Source organism: Varroa destructor, unplaced genomic scaffold (genome assembly GCF_002443255.2).
Source record: "Varroa destructor unplaced genomic scaffold, Vdes_3.0 BEIS01000006.1, whole genome shotgun sequence".
Taxonomy (NCBI): Eukaryota; Metazoa; Arthropoda; class Arachnida; order Mesostigmata; family Varroidae; genus Varroa; species Varroa destructor.
In genome coordinates, this window is record NW_019211459.1 from 16,689,366 (window position 1) to 16,705,902 (window position 16,537).

Genomic DNA, 16,537 nt, shown 5'->3' on the forward strand with positions numbered 1-16,537 from the left:
GCTCGAGGCGGCCCTACCAATACGCCGTATCGTGCGTATTCGCAGGAATGGACAATACAACGATGCCTAGCAGCTTTAGCCATCAACAATCAGAATATAGATATCTAATGCGCCGACTCGAGCGGAAGAGCTGGAGACTGTGTGTGCGAGTGAGGAGCCCAGTGCTCCAGACGAGAGTAGACGCGACTACTCTGCGATGGAGGGGAATGCCTAGAAGGGTATCGCCTGGTGTCGAGCTATCTGGTCGTTGAACGGACAACGTGTATGTCCGTCTATTTGCCTCTTTGTGTTGACAAAGGTGGAACATCGTGGCGCGCAATTGGTCTTTTGTGCTGCATATGGCCCTATGCGTTCTGTGTTTCTCTTGTTGTCAAATTATGTTTATCGGCCGGTTCGGATACATAAATGAGTCGCGTCTGTGCACACGTTATACGCTACTTAACCATAGAGGACAAAACGAGTAAAATAGAACTATAAAGTTCTATTAATGTGATTTGTACCATTAACGTACTGATCGAGCTTTGGAACAACCAGATAAAATAAGCAAATGCGATGTATAGACCTCGGCTACCCTTGTGGAACAGCTACGAAGCTCTAAGGAACAAACGGTGACATCAGTGGTGATACTCGCAATACGGTTATCTCCTGCTTATTTGAATAAACGTCTCCAGAATCAACGAGAACGCCTGTTGATTAAGATCTTATTTGACACTCATAACTTGTTGTCTTCAACCCAGCGTTCTCACGCATGTGGCCTAGATGACGCCTAGACTTCGTGCAGTTGTTCAAACGAATCCGTTTCGTCGGATTTCGTATCATGTTGCGGTAGCGATGACTAGGTTTACGCTAAGTTCTCGATGCAGGATCAACGGCAGCCGAAAGGCCAGCGGACGCATTGTCACCGCTACCACAATAAGCAGTAGTGCTGCCAGTAATAACGCGATAAATGATGGACTGTGTCATTTTCTCCAAGGTTTATCGTTATCGGTATGGATACGAGACGGACTCGGGAGACGGCGACACCAGCACCATTTTTTTACGATGATGGCACTCGTAGCATTGGGCCTGATGGCTGCGCAATCTGTAGCGGAAGCAGGTCGGCCGGTTCCGCGCGTTACAGGTACAAAAAACAGATGGATAAGAAAACCCTACACGCCATAGGTTAACTATAAGATTAGACATACATCTCTATATATATAAAGAGGGCAGTAACTGAGGTGGCATTTAAGAAATGCGTTAGAAGGCTTGCGTTAGTTAGTATCAGCAAACATGCAATAAACAACATTGAGCAGGACCAAGTGTCCGAATAGAAAAGGTACATCGATGGAAATTCTATTGGCGCACACAACACGTACAACTAGACTAAACTGATTAAAAACTTGATTGTTCGTATCGACGTGATTAAACATGACCACGACTTTGCTCAAAGGCAACGAAGTAATATGCCCGACATCTTCAGAAATATCGAATTTTATATTTGTATAAAATGTCACAACGATTAAATGCTTTGCCCATTCAAGTGCCGCATGCGCCATTCATAATATAAGATGTCATAAGAGCTCGTCTCCTTTTTGAGTAAGAAGAAGTTCTTAAGAAAGAATGCGCACATACGTAAGCGTTTAGAAGTCTACGCAGGACATGTGACGTCTAAATTACTACCGTGTCAGCCGATAAAAACCTAGCTAGACATAGCTGTGACCTAGAAAGGCGTGCATCGACTTTGGGAGAAATAGTACGTCTTGGCAACTTTACTAGTGCGATTAGGTTTCTCCATAGAATATTACAGAGCGTCACTTAGTCGAAAGCCTCATAAACAGTCTTAGAATTGAGTAAAGCATTAGTTCTATATCATTGGCTACAGGTGAATAGGAATAACTGTTGGCCATGTGCACGATGACGGTTAGTCGCAAATGTCCCGTCAATGTACCAGGACTTGAGTTATCTCTTGGACCTTTAAGACATTGTAGAGTCGGAATCTGTCTACTAAATGAAATCGTAAAGGCTATGCAGGATATCATTTCCTGAAGGAAATTTTTGCAGTTGCATTGACTGAACCTTTGCCAGTGTAAACAGTATTACACCTATAGTATTAATGTCTATATCCAAATTTGTTAACCGCTCGGTCGATTGATCTTGCCGATGGCAATACAATGGCGAAATCAGTGGATAGTAGTGCATTACAGGAAAAGTGTGGGTAGATAGAACCTCAAATTGTTATTGTCGTTATATTAGACAAGTAAAAATTCGCAAAAAATTGACTAGGGCTTATTCATTTTCCCAGTAATTAATCTGTCCATAAATAAGCATGGTAGATGTCCGAAGAAATTTTCTTTATTTTATCATACCTCATAACATGAAGAAACAGGGTTGAACTTTTTATATTAATATAACGCGTATCGAAATTACAAAAAAAAATGATTTTAGATGACTATGGGCAACGGTTGTGTTGTTTACCGGTGCTAATTTGTATAATTAGTTAAAATTCAAGCATAGGCTGAAAAGGGCCCGCTGCCAATGAGACGTACTATACACAGGTGCGAATTATAAGAAAGTTATATTCTGCTCGAAGATTGAATTTTTCTCATCACCTTTCAACAGGTTACCCGCCATAGGAGTCTTTGTCATTCCAAATTTTTAATTGAAGATACCGCATCGGAAAACGCTTTCCAGTCGATCTATGATAGATTTCCGCTTTTTGAAAAAAGCGACAAATATACAATAAGACATTTGAAAGCCTTGAAAAAAGTGTTTCACTGGCTTTTGTCTTCGTAGCTTTTCTTAAACGAGCCCCTATATCAGCTCAGCGTTATTCGACTGAGCACAACATGGATGAAAAAAAAAAATGGACGACTGAGTCCTGAGATATCTCAGGGGCAAACAAAATGAAAGCCTCGCGGTCGTGTTCTTCTGACTGACCCTTTTTGCTCACAGGAATGCCCACTATGCAGTATACTTTTTCAGTGACTTCGCATAATTTTTGACAGCGATTGTCCGCTATGCATCATCGTGCGTTGTTAGCCTAAACTGATCACGAATGTCATTAGACCTTGCTTGTCAAAATGGTGTCAGAGGGTTGTTGTTTTGTTCCCCCTCTGCATCGACGGCAATATTTTAAAGATATCTATATTTTGTAGTTCCGGATTCCACTGAAAATAAAGTTACATTACATACATGACGGTCGTGTCATTTGCTGATTGTGTTTAATAACAAAAATTTTTTTATTATCCAGTTATAATGTGCGTTTCTCTCATTTAGCTTTCATTGAGGAAATGTTGGAGATTGAAGCCCTGGTTTTTGATACCTATTCTACTCAACATGTTGGAGCTTGAGGTGATGGGAAAAGTAGAACATTCGAGAAATTATACCAATTAGCATGGATTCACGCAAATCAAGGGAGGTTGTGTAGGGTGGTAAAAAAATAAGTAGTTTGCATGTCTCGCCATTTTGTTAAGAAAGCCTTACATTTTTTACATAATGTCTCTACTCTATCTATGAAACTGTGTCTTTGGATATATTTAATTATAAATAACCCTTGTCAGCGACCACAATATGCTTTGTCATGCGTTACATTACGCCTTTGTGCTTAACTCAGCGGTTTGTCACTACAGATCAACTGAAACTGCAGGTATCGAGGAAACGAAAAATAGCAAAAAGGCTATTGATCTGGATCTGCCAGATGTCTGGAATTGCACAAAAGACCCCATTTTAAGTTGCTAGCTCGTGCGTCTAACAATTTTTGCATTGGTTAAGTGTTTGGTATTTCTTTGACCAATAGTATCGCTGATTTGACTCCGTTAGGGGTCTAACAAGTTGGCATCTAAGTACTAAAAACTATAACATGGGCCTTTTTCGGTACTTGTAAAAACAAGATGAACCAGGTGCATTCACAGGTGTTTTGTAGTAGCACAAATATTGATTTATGTAGCAAGAGGCATCTACCAGTTGTGAAAGAAGTCATATGGTAGTTTGAGATCCTCTATTCTATTATACATCTGTTAAAATAGCATGAAATATGTAAAATACTGAAACAAAGGACGGGTTTCTTCAATGATAAGTATTCAATTGCCAAGTTACTTTTGTCTGGCTCTGTATCTTAAAATTAATATCATCAAACTTTCGTTCTCGATTCATGGCTCTGTACGATATTAAAACAAGGATATGATCACGTATACAAACCAAGTTATCCTAAGACAACAAGCTGTTACGAACTTCGCTCTATACTTTCATCACTATATGTGTTCACAAATAAAAAAAAAAAGACAAAACCGTTCTAGAAGTTTAAGGTAATTGTTCCTCTAATTCACACGCGTTTTTTTATTTCAGTTTACGTTTAGTCAAAGTACAGTCTCTAAGCCGGGGCATAGAATTCAAGAACAAAGGAAGCGGTATTCATTGACTGATTGATGAATAGAAGTACACAAAGAAGTACAAAAAAATATGATATGCCATCTCTTGCATTTTTCTCCTGTATTTTTTCATGGCATCGCCTTGAATAGTAACTTACGTATCGTATTACGTGCATCGCAATTATCTATCAATAGTTAAAAATTATTACTATTTATTGACGTGCTGTCGCCTGTCAACTTAGAAGCGATTTCAAGCATCTAAAAAATGCCTGAAAACAAATGAATACCTAATTATAAGTCTGTGTTACTGTTTTCGCCTGTAGTGTCGCTTCAAAGAGAGTGTGGAAACTCTCAAAGGGCAGTTGTCCTCATTAACGCCACCGGACCCGGATCAGCCATCGAGGCAAGTCAAATATAATGTACGAAGTATAACGGACGTGCTTGGTCAAGTCTGAGCTAAGCAGTTAACGTTGTCTAAACCGTATCGATAATAGCCATCTACGGAGTAATAACACTTTCCTACCATGAAATCGGCTTTCAAACGGTAAAACTGTTCAGCAAAATTGCCAAAGGCTAAAATTCGCACGACAATAACAGCATCGCTTCGGGGTTCGGTAAACAATTTATGAAAGGTGTTCCGTACAAATAGTCTACTGCATAAATAAAAACACAGAAAATCTGCTAAAGAAACCGTTTGTTTTATTCGCTCGCAAACACTAGCTACCGTAATTTATACGAATTTGAACGGACATATATAACCATGTATCTTCGTAGATTGTGTTGGTTCTTCTTATGACTATAGCTAACTACGAAAATCTAGACTACTTTTACACTCATTTGAAAAGACGACACAAAGTCGAAACGTTACGGCCACGATTAAGGGGACATCACTGAAAACAACAGCAACAAGGAGGCTGCTGGTTTTATAGAGGTCCAACGTTAAACCTGCGCATCAATCAACAACTGTAAAGATCGATTGCCACTAATTAGAGTGGATAACAGTAGATTTGACGTATCATCTGCTTAAGCATCACGTCTGCTCTGGTCTTGGGTTATTTCAGGTGAATTCCGGCATGGGTCTGACAAACAGCTATACATGTATCGTGCAATTTGTATCGACTTCGAACAACTCAAAGATGGCGTTCAGCGTACATAAGCTTGATCTGCCCCATTCGTGCCAGTCCTATGTTAAGGTAAGGTAACAAATTAACTGAACATATTTCAGCATGTGAAAATATGGCAAGGATACATTTTGCAAAGACCTTGTCCTGAGCTAGATAGCTCAATAATGACAGTAACAGCATAGACACATCTAGCAATGAATAACGGGTTTCGAAAACTGAGACAGTGGGGGGTCCTCCTTTGCTGCTGCTGATGATGGTATCATCATCAGCAAGGGAGGACCAGCGAAGACCAGCAGCGAAGCTGTGCTTTGTCCTTTACAGACTGAAAGGTTTCGCTGTGAATTGTGTGAATGTTACAAATAAATCCACGACTTTACGGGCCTGCGAATTACGGATTTAAGAAACAGGGCGATATCTAGTTACTGACCAAAGTCTTTCTTTTATTTTTTAGCCTATGCACAGTTCGTGAGGTGAGCATAAATCGGTTAAATACGAGTAAACTAGGGAAGCTACGAGTAAACGCCTACCTTCCAACATTTATGTTACAGCAAGACTCCCATGGCGATAAATAATCTTGTTGTATGCCATATGTACTATGGTGCTGCTAACATGATGCTTCCATCCTTTTTTAGGTTTGGGGTGGAAACGAAAACATGAATCAGTCGGTCCAATTCTGTGAAGAGATTAACGACCCCAGGGGATCGAAGGCCAAAGTGTTCGATCACAACAGGTTTGACCTACGATGTTTTTCTTTGCGACGACTAATTTTATCAGGGCCCACACTAAAACAACAATGAGGCAAGGTTAAAAACAAGTATCACCTTTGGTTCTGCAATAATAATCTAATACCTCATCGTTTGTATTATGAAATAGTACGTTTTTCTATAGGGTTTAATCATTATCAATGAGTAACGGCAGCAATAGTAAGACCCACGCCACGCAACACGTCCGAAGTTTTAACCGTAATTTTTTTACTACTACCGTCTATGATCTGTATTTAGTCTATGCTTAGCTAGCTTTACTTGACAACTGCAAATTCAAGGCTCTTGTCTGTGCTTCAATGGTAGCCTGTTTGCCCACCAAACATAGGAAAGCACGTTAACTAGGCGCAGACACACTTCGTTTTGTGCTTAAAAAAAACAATCGTCTCAAGTAATGTCTAACGAAACATTCCATTTCATTCCTAAACTAATGTTCTCCACATACAAGTCATTGTATGTTTTTCATGTGCATCGAAACGATACCGAAGGTTGTGTGGGTATCTCCAAAAACGTGCACATGTTTAATGTTCTTAAATTGAATGTGAATTTACTGCCGAATCACAACTTTTACAATAGACGACATCTTATGGTAGAATTAATATTGCAGCTTGTACGTGAAGATACGTACTGATCGAGCCGACTGGAAATATGGCGAACATCGCGTAGGCTTTGTGATGACAGTCACAGCTTTAAGGCCAAGTAAGTTGAATAAAGTAACCGAAAAGAAAGCGTTTCTAAGCGGCGGCTATTTTTCGTTAAATTTTGTCGAATTTTTCGTTTCCCAGACGACAGCAGGGCAGATATTTGATGGATGGGCGGATAACAACGTTATACAGTGTTATTAAATAGTTGTCGTTGTTAATCTTGACTCGAGTTTATAGGGGGCATGGAAAGCACCCGCTGGTATGGTTTAGAGTTTCCTCGATAGCTGATCTCTAATGACCCTGTTCAAGACTCTGTATGATTCTAAAGCGAATTATAGTACACTTCAATACGTTTTTCCTATTCGACTATTTGTAGTAGTGAGTCCGTGTTTGCAGGAGGGAGGCGTGCGGCTGGAACAGAGTTTGTGTGATTATATGTAAAGTTCTATAAGCTTATTTCGCACGTCGGCTCTATGTATGTTCTGTCTATTTGGTAGGTGTTCTTGTAGGCGACAATCAGAAACGATGTCTCCGCGATGAGTATGCTTGCCGAGGCGAGGAACACTGCATCCACCACAAATTCGTCTGCGACGGTTTCAACAACTGCGGCGATGGCTCCGACGAAAAGTGTCTGTATGAGTATGATCAATCTTACAAAATGGCCAGAACGGACGAAACAGCCCCAGAAAGCCGACATCGATAAGCCCTAAAATCCTCGAAAGCAGCCAACAGCTGTTTTATTGTTCTAATAATGAGTTTTTTTTTTATCTTGTAGAAGCGCAATAAATGTTATTGATGGCTTTCGTGAGGTTGAATAGATGGTGCAAATTTTGTAACAGCACCAGATGAGCCCAATCAAAACCTCTCTATGCTTAAGAAATATATAAAACGAAGGATGGAAAAAGAACACATTTGCAGTTATTTATTCATATGAGAAAATATATAGAATATACTAATATATTTGAATACTTCGTTATTATATTGCATAGATGTAAAAAATCAAGACATTTTTGCCCTATCCGGTGTATCTAGTTATATGTTTGTTACTCTGTGTACAGCAATATCATATAAATGCTGAAAAACAACCCATACTTAGCTCATCGTTTCAAAGTATTACCGAACGGTTGACAGGGCTCGCTCATGTCTGCTTTAGTATCGTCGAACGCAGTTGACAGCTTAATGTGTAGCTGGCTTACTTTAGCCTGCTAATTTTGGGGACATATTATGGTCTGGGTTCGAACTGGGTTTTAGACGCACGGTTCGCTTAATGCTGTAAACCGGCGAGCTATCCATTTTGAATTTAACGTCCACCGGACGTAAATTCCAAACACAGATGCTTTTTTTTTTTCAATGCAGCTAGCATAACAAATCGCCAGCTTAATTTGTTACACGATAGCACATTATATAATCACATGGTGACAAAAGTAAATTGAGGCAGAGTTTCAAAACCGGTGTGACTGGTTATGGTCACTAGTACGAGAGAAACGGAAATACACGGTCATACTCCATGCAAAGATCTGTAGACAACCTGTCTCCCAGGATACTAGGCATCTAATGACGGATATTATGTAGTTTAGATCTAGTTGATTTTTTTTACCTAGTTCTATCTTTATGATATCAACAAAGCGGAGAAGAAGGGTCTGCGAGAAGTTTTTTATAAATGGTACATAATAATAGTTGACAAGTGATGTTTTTACGCACTTAGTACTACTTATTAGTTTGTTATTTTAGAACGACTCTTTACCACAAAGTGACGAAGCTTTCAACGTTTTTCTTTTTACACATCTGTAATCAGTACATAGTACTCAGGCGTGCACTGATCCATAGTTGTTTGTTCCTATTCATCTCTTTACATGCATCTGCAATGTAGCTACGTTGACTTTTCGAGATTGGTTTGAGCTATGGTAAAAATCGCCTGCGTTTATCACTGCTTACTGAAATTAAAGAATACGTAGTCGAACGTCATACGTTAAAAGTCATTAATAGTAAGTAACTCTATGGACCGTTTAACAATACTCAGGTAACAATAAACGCCAGTTAGTGGTGTAACGCCGTCCTCGTAAATTTCAGTGATTAGAATTTGCTTAACTTTTTGCACATAAATATTACTATTGGCATGCTCATTGCCGACCACGTCAGATCCAAGGCTACTTCCTGTTTCAAGAGTATAAACACACGAATAACTTAAACTTGCTTTACGCCTTCACCTGCGCGTGACTGGAATCGTATTTTTCTTCTCGATTACAAGTTTATTTTTCCCGTGTTTGGGCGTCAGCTGTTAGCCTACCTTTGCAGCACTCCACCCTTGTCATATAGCTTCATAGCCAATTTTCGCACGGAGCGCAACCGAAATGCACAGGACGACGCCAAATTGTATTATTGATGAAAATCCTTTTTCAGCAAAACGTTAATCGCGTGCATGACTGCACGCGCGAAATTCAGCTTTTCGTGCAACGTTTCCCGTTAACTGGGTCCGCTCCTTATTGAATAGGTTTATCAAGCGTGATCGCGTTAGCATCGATCATCGTTGGAGCGATTCTTATCACGGTGCTTATCGGCGTGTTCACCTATTACGTTCGGCGAAGACGACGTAACAGGCCATATGTAAGTGGCGGACGAAGAAGCATCAAGTCTAAGGAGAGAAAGTCTGGGCCTAGGTTAGAGGCAGGGGTGTTGATTGCGTCTCCTCAGAAGCGTTAGACGTAGCTTTACATATCGTCTAGCAACGTTCGTTTTGCAGTAAACAGTGTGTACCGTTTATCGCACAACGGTAAAATAAGCGTTACCACTCGATGATGTGCCAGTCATGGATGTGATGACTAAGTTATGCGTATAGAGCCCTGTATTAGATGCGCACATCCATATCAAGCTATGAAACGATGCGCCTACTTTGTCTAAATGTTGCCCGCGAAAAAAACAAGGTTCTCTAGTTAATGACAAAGAGTTCATTAACGAATATGTATTAGGTTTAGCAAGTGCGACCAGGACGATTATCCCAACTACTATATATCATAGAATATGTTATCATACTATGATTAACTCTTACTAACTTATTACGCAATCGATTGTCTGCCGCTAATTCAGACAATTAGTATGGGCTTAAAACTGACCTTCAGTGACGTTTACACGAGTTTGCGTGTTCTACCGAAGAAATAATGTCTGTTTTCGACGGAATCGCTTTCATAGGACACTTCACGGGCAACAAGCACCCAGAGTGTGCAAAGTGATACATCGCTTTTCGGCACAGTTCGCGAGACGTATTATAGACCCCTCTATCCCATTGGCGAAGGTCGGAAGATTAAACTCGATGAACTAGCAAAAGATCCCGATGAACCCCTCTTGCCACCTCACTACTTTGTCAAAACGTACGTACATAACGTTTAACGCTTTAAGCACTTACAGAGATAAATTTGCCTTTCAAAACACAGAAGGCCAACTATCTTGTATAGTGTGTCGTATACGCAAGTAAGCTAAGGCTCCGGTAGGCAACTGCCCTCGCCAATCCATAGCAGAGTCGCGCACAGATTATGTGAACGGATCAATTCTTACAGTTACCTATAAATCGCTTATTTTCCATATGTAGCATAATAGTCAGAGCTGATCGGTTGAAGCCAATCTTTGATAATTCGAAAGAAACAGGCAGCATCGTCCTTTCGTGTAGCTTAATTAATGTAAGACTATATATATACTATAGACTATATATATATATACTTTTCACGTATACACATATATCGTTAACTTAAAATGTGCAAATACATGAAAAGTTTGTTCATCGAAACCAAGCCCAAATGCATAATCAATCATAATCAGTAAATCTTTTTTGTCTAACATATCACATGCAAGTGCACACTGTTTCGATAGATGATGCATAGCCAATCCGTCGCGGTGGGCCAAAGGGCCGGCTGGACGGCGCGACTTTGCCAACAAGTCTTCAAAAAGAGAGTGAGAAATTAACATTAACGACCGTTATCTTAAGTAAACCTATAACCTGCTCGCTGTACTACACATCGTCAGCATGACAACGACCTAAACAGCCTGGCTAACGGATGCTTATCGATGTTTTACAGAAGGCCTACCCACGAGCACTTGCCAACACATCTGCTTCTAACAGCTTGTGGTTCTTCCTCGCAGAACGGTTTGAACAAGGAGCGAATAAAAAAAGATGCATCGGTTGGTGCAAGCACCAACGATGAAGGAGCCGAACCGAAAACAAAGCGGTCGTCCCTCACGGTATTATCAGTGTCTTTTACCCCTGGGTCAAGTCGATTGGGGGTGCGACGTAAGGGGGGTGGATCCCGACGAGGCTCCTTCCCGCCAACAGCTAAAGGCCACCAGGAAGAAGCATTAGTAAATGCTGTTGATGTAAAAGACCTCAAGAAGCTTACTCGACGAACGAAGGCTGCGAATGAGCAAGCAGATGAAGCTGAAATTGAAAATGAAGACGAGAGCCACATTGTCGATACCGTAGATAACCAGGAGGAATTTCAGTCGAATAGAAAACATATGGTATTGCTTCCTCAGTAATCCAATCTGACGATTCAAGCTGAAACAATAGCCTTGGTCAGGCAAGAACTAACAAGGGAATATCATTGACACAATGCTTCTGTAAGGTGACGAATGAAGCTTTTTAAGACCAAGACGTAAACGGTCCTTAGTGTTTTTGAGGTCGGATTCTATTTTTCTGAAATGTGTATGCCAGCTAATAACTCAAACAGATATCGGTTCTGATTATTGCGTATAACAATTGACAAAAAGCGGTTTTGCTTTTATAAACAGGAACAGAATTTTGAAAATAAAAATTATTGTGTCCTAAACGTCCTCAAATTTAAGTGTCACTATTCAATCTTTTTTCTTTATTTAAATGGCTAATGCTGTATGAAGCTTGGATTTAGGATCATACAGTTCAGTAAGATTGTATTCGATTAATGGGGGAGAAGGAAGTGGTGTTCCTTACACAACAGCATCGCATTTCTTTTGATTTTTTTTCCCGTTTTTTTCTGTGACATTGGTGCTATTTTATAAAAAAAAAAGTCCTTGCATAGCGCTTAATTTTTGATAGACTGATCCATAGGCCTAACGTACAAATGTATTCATCGTTCAATTGCAGAAAGCGTACCTTTCATCTAAACCTAAAATAATTCAATCGAAGGCAGATTTATCTTCGCCATTTTTAAGGCCAGCTACTTGCATTCTCTCTTTGTTCTTGGCTACATATTATGGCTGTAGCAAATCCCCGTCCAATGGTCCACCCTGAGAGACTTTTCGTCACCCGCTTTGATGGCGCCTTTGCTTTATCAAATCAAAACGAACTTTCCCACGAAGACAGTTAATTCCACTCAGCCTCAAGGCGTAGCTCTCTAAAAGCAAACTGTGTCTCCCGAGCCAAGTAGCCGTGAGCACATACAATCGCTTAAATCGCGTCCGAATTAACTGTATGATCCATTGTTTTGTGCGTTCCGCACGTTGATCGAGTGAACGTTACGTTTCCTCGTAGGCCTTGTTAAGGACATCGAATTATTGTAGACCTAGTGATCAACAAGTTTACTAAGTCAACGTTCGATGTATTATCGCATTTAAAAAAGCGCGCCATAACAGTCTGGGTTAGTATTGGCAGTATGTGTCAAGCAAATATTGATCCGCAACCATTTACATGCACAGCTTAGCTGTTCCTTTGATGGAAAACAACGGAACAAATAATGTTACTATGATGCACATCTAGCTTTATCTATGCATTTTCTACTTTTATCCATAAGAATGCAGACATCGAGATGTTTGATCATAACAGATGTGGTAGGATCCGCAAGCGGACTTGTTCTTTGCTTAAAAACACTTTCCTTTCATAAAGAAAGCAGAATAATATATTAATATCGATTCTGCGGTAGTTCTTACAGTCTCCCATCTTGCTTGGCACATATATAGTTCGCGAAATAAAGAGCAAGTATAAAAAAGCTAGGATACTTCCTAGGAGTTTTGAATAGATAGCTGGCATTTTTCGCACCCCTCGCCAGCCTCGAGACATTGTTTTTGGTTGCTGTGACCCCCGAACGTTAAGCGTGAGCACTTAGCAGAGGCTATGAAATCGATTTCATTTACGTTCGCAGATAGAACAGAACAGAACGTTTTACGGGCATTCTACTTTTCGAAATATTTTATTAATTCGATATCAATCATGCTAGAGCCATGGGTTCGCCATTGATGGCCGCGTGCCTATTGAAATACAATACAAACATTTCTTTATAATGTAACATAACACATATTACGGGACCCTAATAAACCTTCGTGAGTTACTACAAAAATCGATATAATACTCTGTTTGAGTAAAAAACTTTGACTTGATCTACACGTTAGAAGCGGGTCCGCAACGAAGTTTGAAATGATCATTCATCTAGAAGATGTACAAGATTGTGTGTTAATACGGCAGTGCCGTAAAATTCTCTAGCACAATATTGCCCGTCGGGATGCTTATCGATGTGTATTTATTAACAGAATACCTATACTTTCATGGCTCACAGTTCGATACGGTAAGCGATTCGCTGGTCGACGATCATTGAGCCCACTCGAACTAACGGTTAAAATGTGGGAGTATTCTTAAAGGTCGCTTTTAGTAATTTAAGCCCGTCTAGCCTTGCCGGGGCTTACTTCGATTTCTGTCTAAATGGGGTTCATGCGTGTAAACCCGAATTTTTTCAATGAGTGCTGCTTCTTTATTCGCCTTTTTTGAGTCAATGTCACTATATAATATAGCTTCATACAGTGGCTTTCTAGTCGCGTAGACGTATCGAGACCAGCGGATCAATTTTCTTGGGCCCGTTAAGAATAGGTCAGGCAGATTAACTCCAGTTGAATCCCATAAAATAATTTTCGGTTTTAAATTTAGTAATTAAATATCATAACTCCTAATCGCATTAGCTTACACTCCGACAAAACTACGCGAAGTTTTGACTTCGATCTTACATCGACCTGTTTTACTCCGATGTGCGTTTCCATTAAAGGTTACCTGAAAGAGATATAGTCGCTGTGTACTGATAGTTCAACAGAGATTAATCACTGGTCAACGTAAAAAAAGAAATAAATCTAACGGAAATTAAGCACTTTGTAATAGCTTTAGGTAGAAATTAGCACGTAAACTATCTGTGCTGCTGTATATATACATGTACGAGGTTGGCCGACAAGCACGAGACAAAACCATTGTTTACAATGTCGTTTTAGGCTATTTTCAAAAAATAAATGTCAGAAAGCGTAGTTAGTGTTCTTTCTATAATATTTCAATCGTTTTTGAAGAACGAGAAAGTTTCCAAACAGAAGATCGGCTCAGTTACACGTCGAAGCTGTCTTGAGTTGTATTATATTTATGGGCCACTCGCCTGACAAGCGTACTTAGAATAGCTTCGAAAAGCTTTGAAGGTTTCTGCTTTGGATAGAAAGAATTCCTTATTAAAGAAAAATGGTCGACGCTGGAGGCGATCATCAGTCCCTTTCGCTGATCCATCGGCTGTATCATTCCTCGAAGCAGATACGAATTGAAATCATGGATTCGTCAGCATTATATATACCTATATAGGCTAAAAACGTATATATATATATATATATATATATATATATATATATATATATATAGATATATATATATAATTATACGTTTTGAATTGTACGATCGACACGGTAGCTCCTGGCTGTGAAAAACAATTGAATCAAACCTGCCTGCGAAATGTTTTGCTCTTCTTCTAATTAGAACGTGTGCTTGAATGAAGGCATATAATTGTGCGTCAAATTTAGCATGTCTTTTAACAACAAGAAGGCAGATCGCGTACTGTGACTACAGCACCAAAATGCTACAATGTGTCGAATCTTCCTAATCGTGTTCACATCGTCGAGGCTCGTATACGACGCTAGAAAATGGTAGTAATTCTATTTATCAGCAAATAGGCGAGAGCTGCGTCGAAAAATATTCTTAAGAAGCCCCTGCCAACACGAGACATTGCCATCTCCTGATCATGGACAATCCCGAACGCATTGGATCAAACAGGACCTTCTCACGAATTTTTTGGAACAGCGTGGCTTTATACAAAAACGAATAGTTTCTTGTTGTTTAAAAATCATAGAATTTTTATTTATGAAATGGTGTCGATCTCGAAAAAAAAATACTGAAATCGTTGGAGATATCATCTATTATAGTTACAGAACGAGTGCCAACACGCTACTAAACATAAAATATTAACGTGATACTTGCATCCATTTTACATTTGTTATTTGTTTTGATAAACATCACGGCACACAATATTTGTTTTTCATCATAATTAAGATGATATAAACTCAACTTAGTGGTAGAAGTAGTACCAGGAAATAACTGCTGATGCAGTTTATCACAACGGACTTATGTTATAGCTGTAGTGACTCAGCGAAGGAAGTTCTCTTGCTCCGTAAACACAGTCAAGCAAACATTTTCCCAATGAATCATAAAGATCGAAACTACAATATTTGAAAAATTATTTCAGCTGGATGGGATTACAGTTTGTAAAATTAAGCATTTGCATAAGGTCGACCTTGTACGGTTGAAACTTTTTTAAAAATAATTATAAAGATAGACCACTAATTTTTGAAAAAAAAATCACTGAGCACAATTGACTGGAACATATGCACTTGATTTGATAAATTTTTGACATTGTAGTTTACTCCAACGTTGTTTGTTCGACTGCCTCCATGCCTTCTCCTGCAAAGGAGAACTGCGAATGCATTACTGCAAACTACCACGCTGGCGTGACAATGCATCCGGTTTCGGAGCAGCGTGCGGCGTTTCTGAGGACGTCTTGGGTTGCCGAGGTCATGCTTACTAGACCTATAATTCATTTCTTGCATACTTCACCCTCTAACATCCCAACTTTGCATTGTAAACTAATCCTAGAACTCCCAGGAGACACAATGAGCGCCTCCGTATCGAATGTGTGTGGTTAACCGGGGTTGTTAACGCATAGAATGCGCCCTGACTCGTGCAGAGGAAAATCGCCGAAGTATCCTGTAACAACGAACTCTTTAAAACGTCGGCATTTCTGCGTCCTCCGGTCAATTTCAAGGAGTTTTCAATGCGCTTTTGTCCTAATAACTCTGTTTTCAACGCGTTTTTCTTGCTTGGGTCTCCTCCAGTTAACGTTTCTCTTTATTTTCGCAAGTGTAGGGTACAAATGTCCGCTTTCGCAACTCCTTTTAAGGTTTAGGTTAGTCAGTCTATTTTTGACAGGCTTGGCATTCTTCCTGTGTACAAGAGGTTGATCCCCTAAACCATATTGGTAATTATATTCACGCGTAGATTAGACAAGGTTTTTCCTACGCAGAGAATAAAACTTTGAAAGTTCAAAATTCCCACCATTAACTGCGTCAGGAAGCACGAAACTTGTTTTTTTTGTCTCCCTGTAGCCTCCGAATTGTGCGGTATTTATCTAGCACGGTGGCTGCAGTGGAGCTCCTGGGTATATCGTTCCTATTGTTCTGCTAGGTACTCATGGATGTCTCTCATATAAAAGCTCCGAAGAGTACTTCGCCATTGACGTCAAAGCTTCCCTTCGCTCTCATTTTTGAGGATATCTTGGCTGTTTTCTTTTGTTTTATATCCAGTCACTGGAGCTTCAGTTAAATGTCCCAACAAAATTTCCCACCAATACTAAACA

The 16,537-nt window shown here is 39.8% G+C and overlaps 1 protein-coding gene across 2 annotated transcripts; it reads left to right on the top strand.

The window, feature by feature from the left end:
* Positions 1-24: 24 nt before the first annotated feature.
* On the top strand, positions 25-11,704 carry LOC111253339 (uncharacterized). Of its 2 annotated transcripts, none has more exons than XM_022812592.2 (9): positions 25-1,120; positions 4,670-4,749; positions 5,408-5,539; positions 6,103-6,200; positions 6,839-6,930; positions 7,373-7,504; positions 9,367-9,479; positions 10,062-10,240; positions 10,943-11,704. In XM_022812592.2, the coding sequence occupies exons 1-9, from the start codon at positions 760-762 to the stop codon at positions 11,397-11,399; spliced, it is 1,644 nt and encodes a 547-aa protein (XP_022668327.1). In that variant the 5' UTR covers positions 25-759; the 3' UTR covers positions 11,400-11,704. The 2 variants fall into 2 exon arrangements, with proteins under 2 accessions (XP_022668327.1, XP_086849287.1); XM_086993161.1 differs by lacking the exon at positions 25-1,120 and adding an exon at positions 1,665-1,732.
* Positions 11,705-16,537: the final 4,833 nt, after the last annotated feature.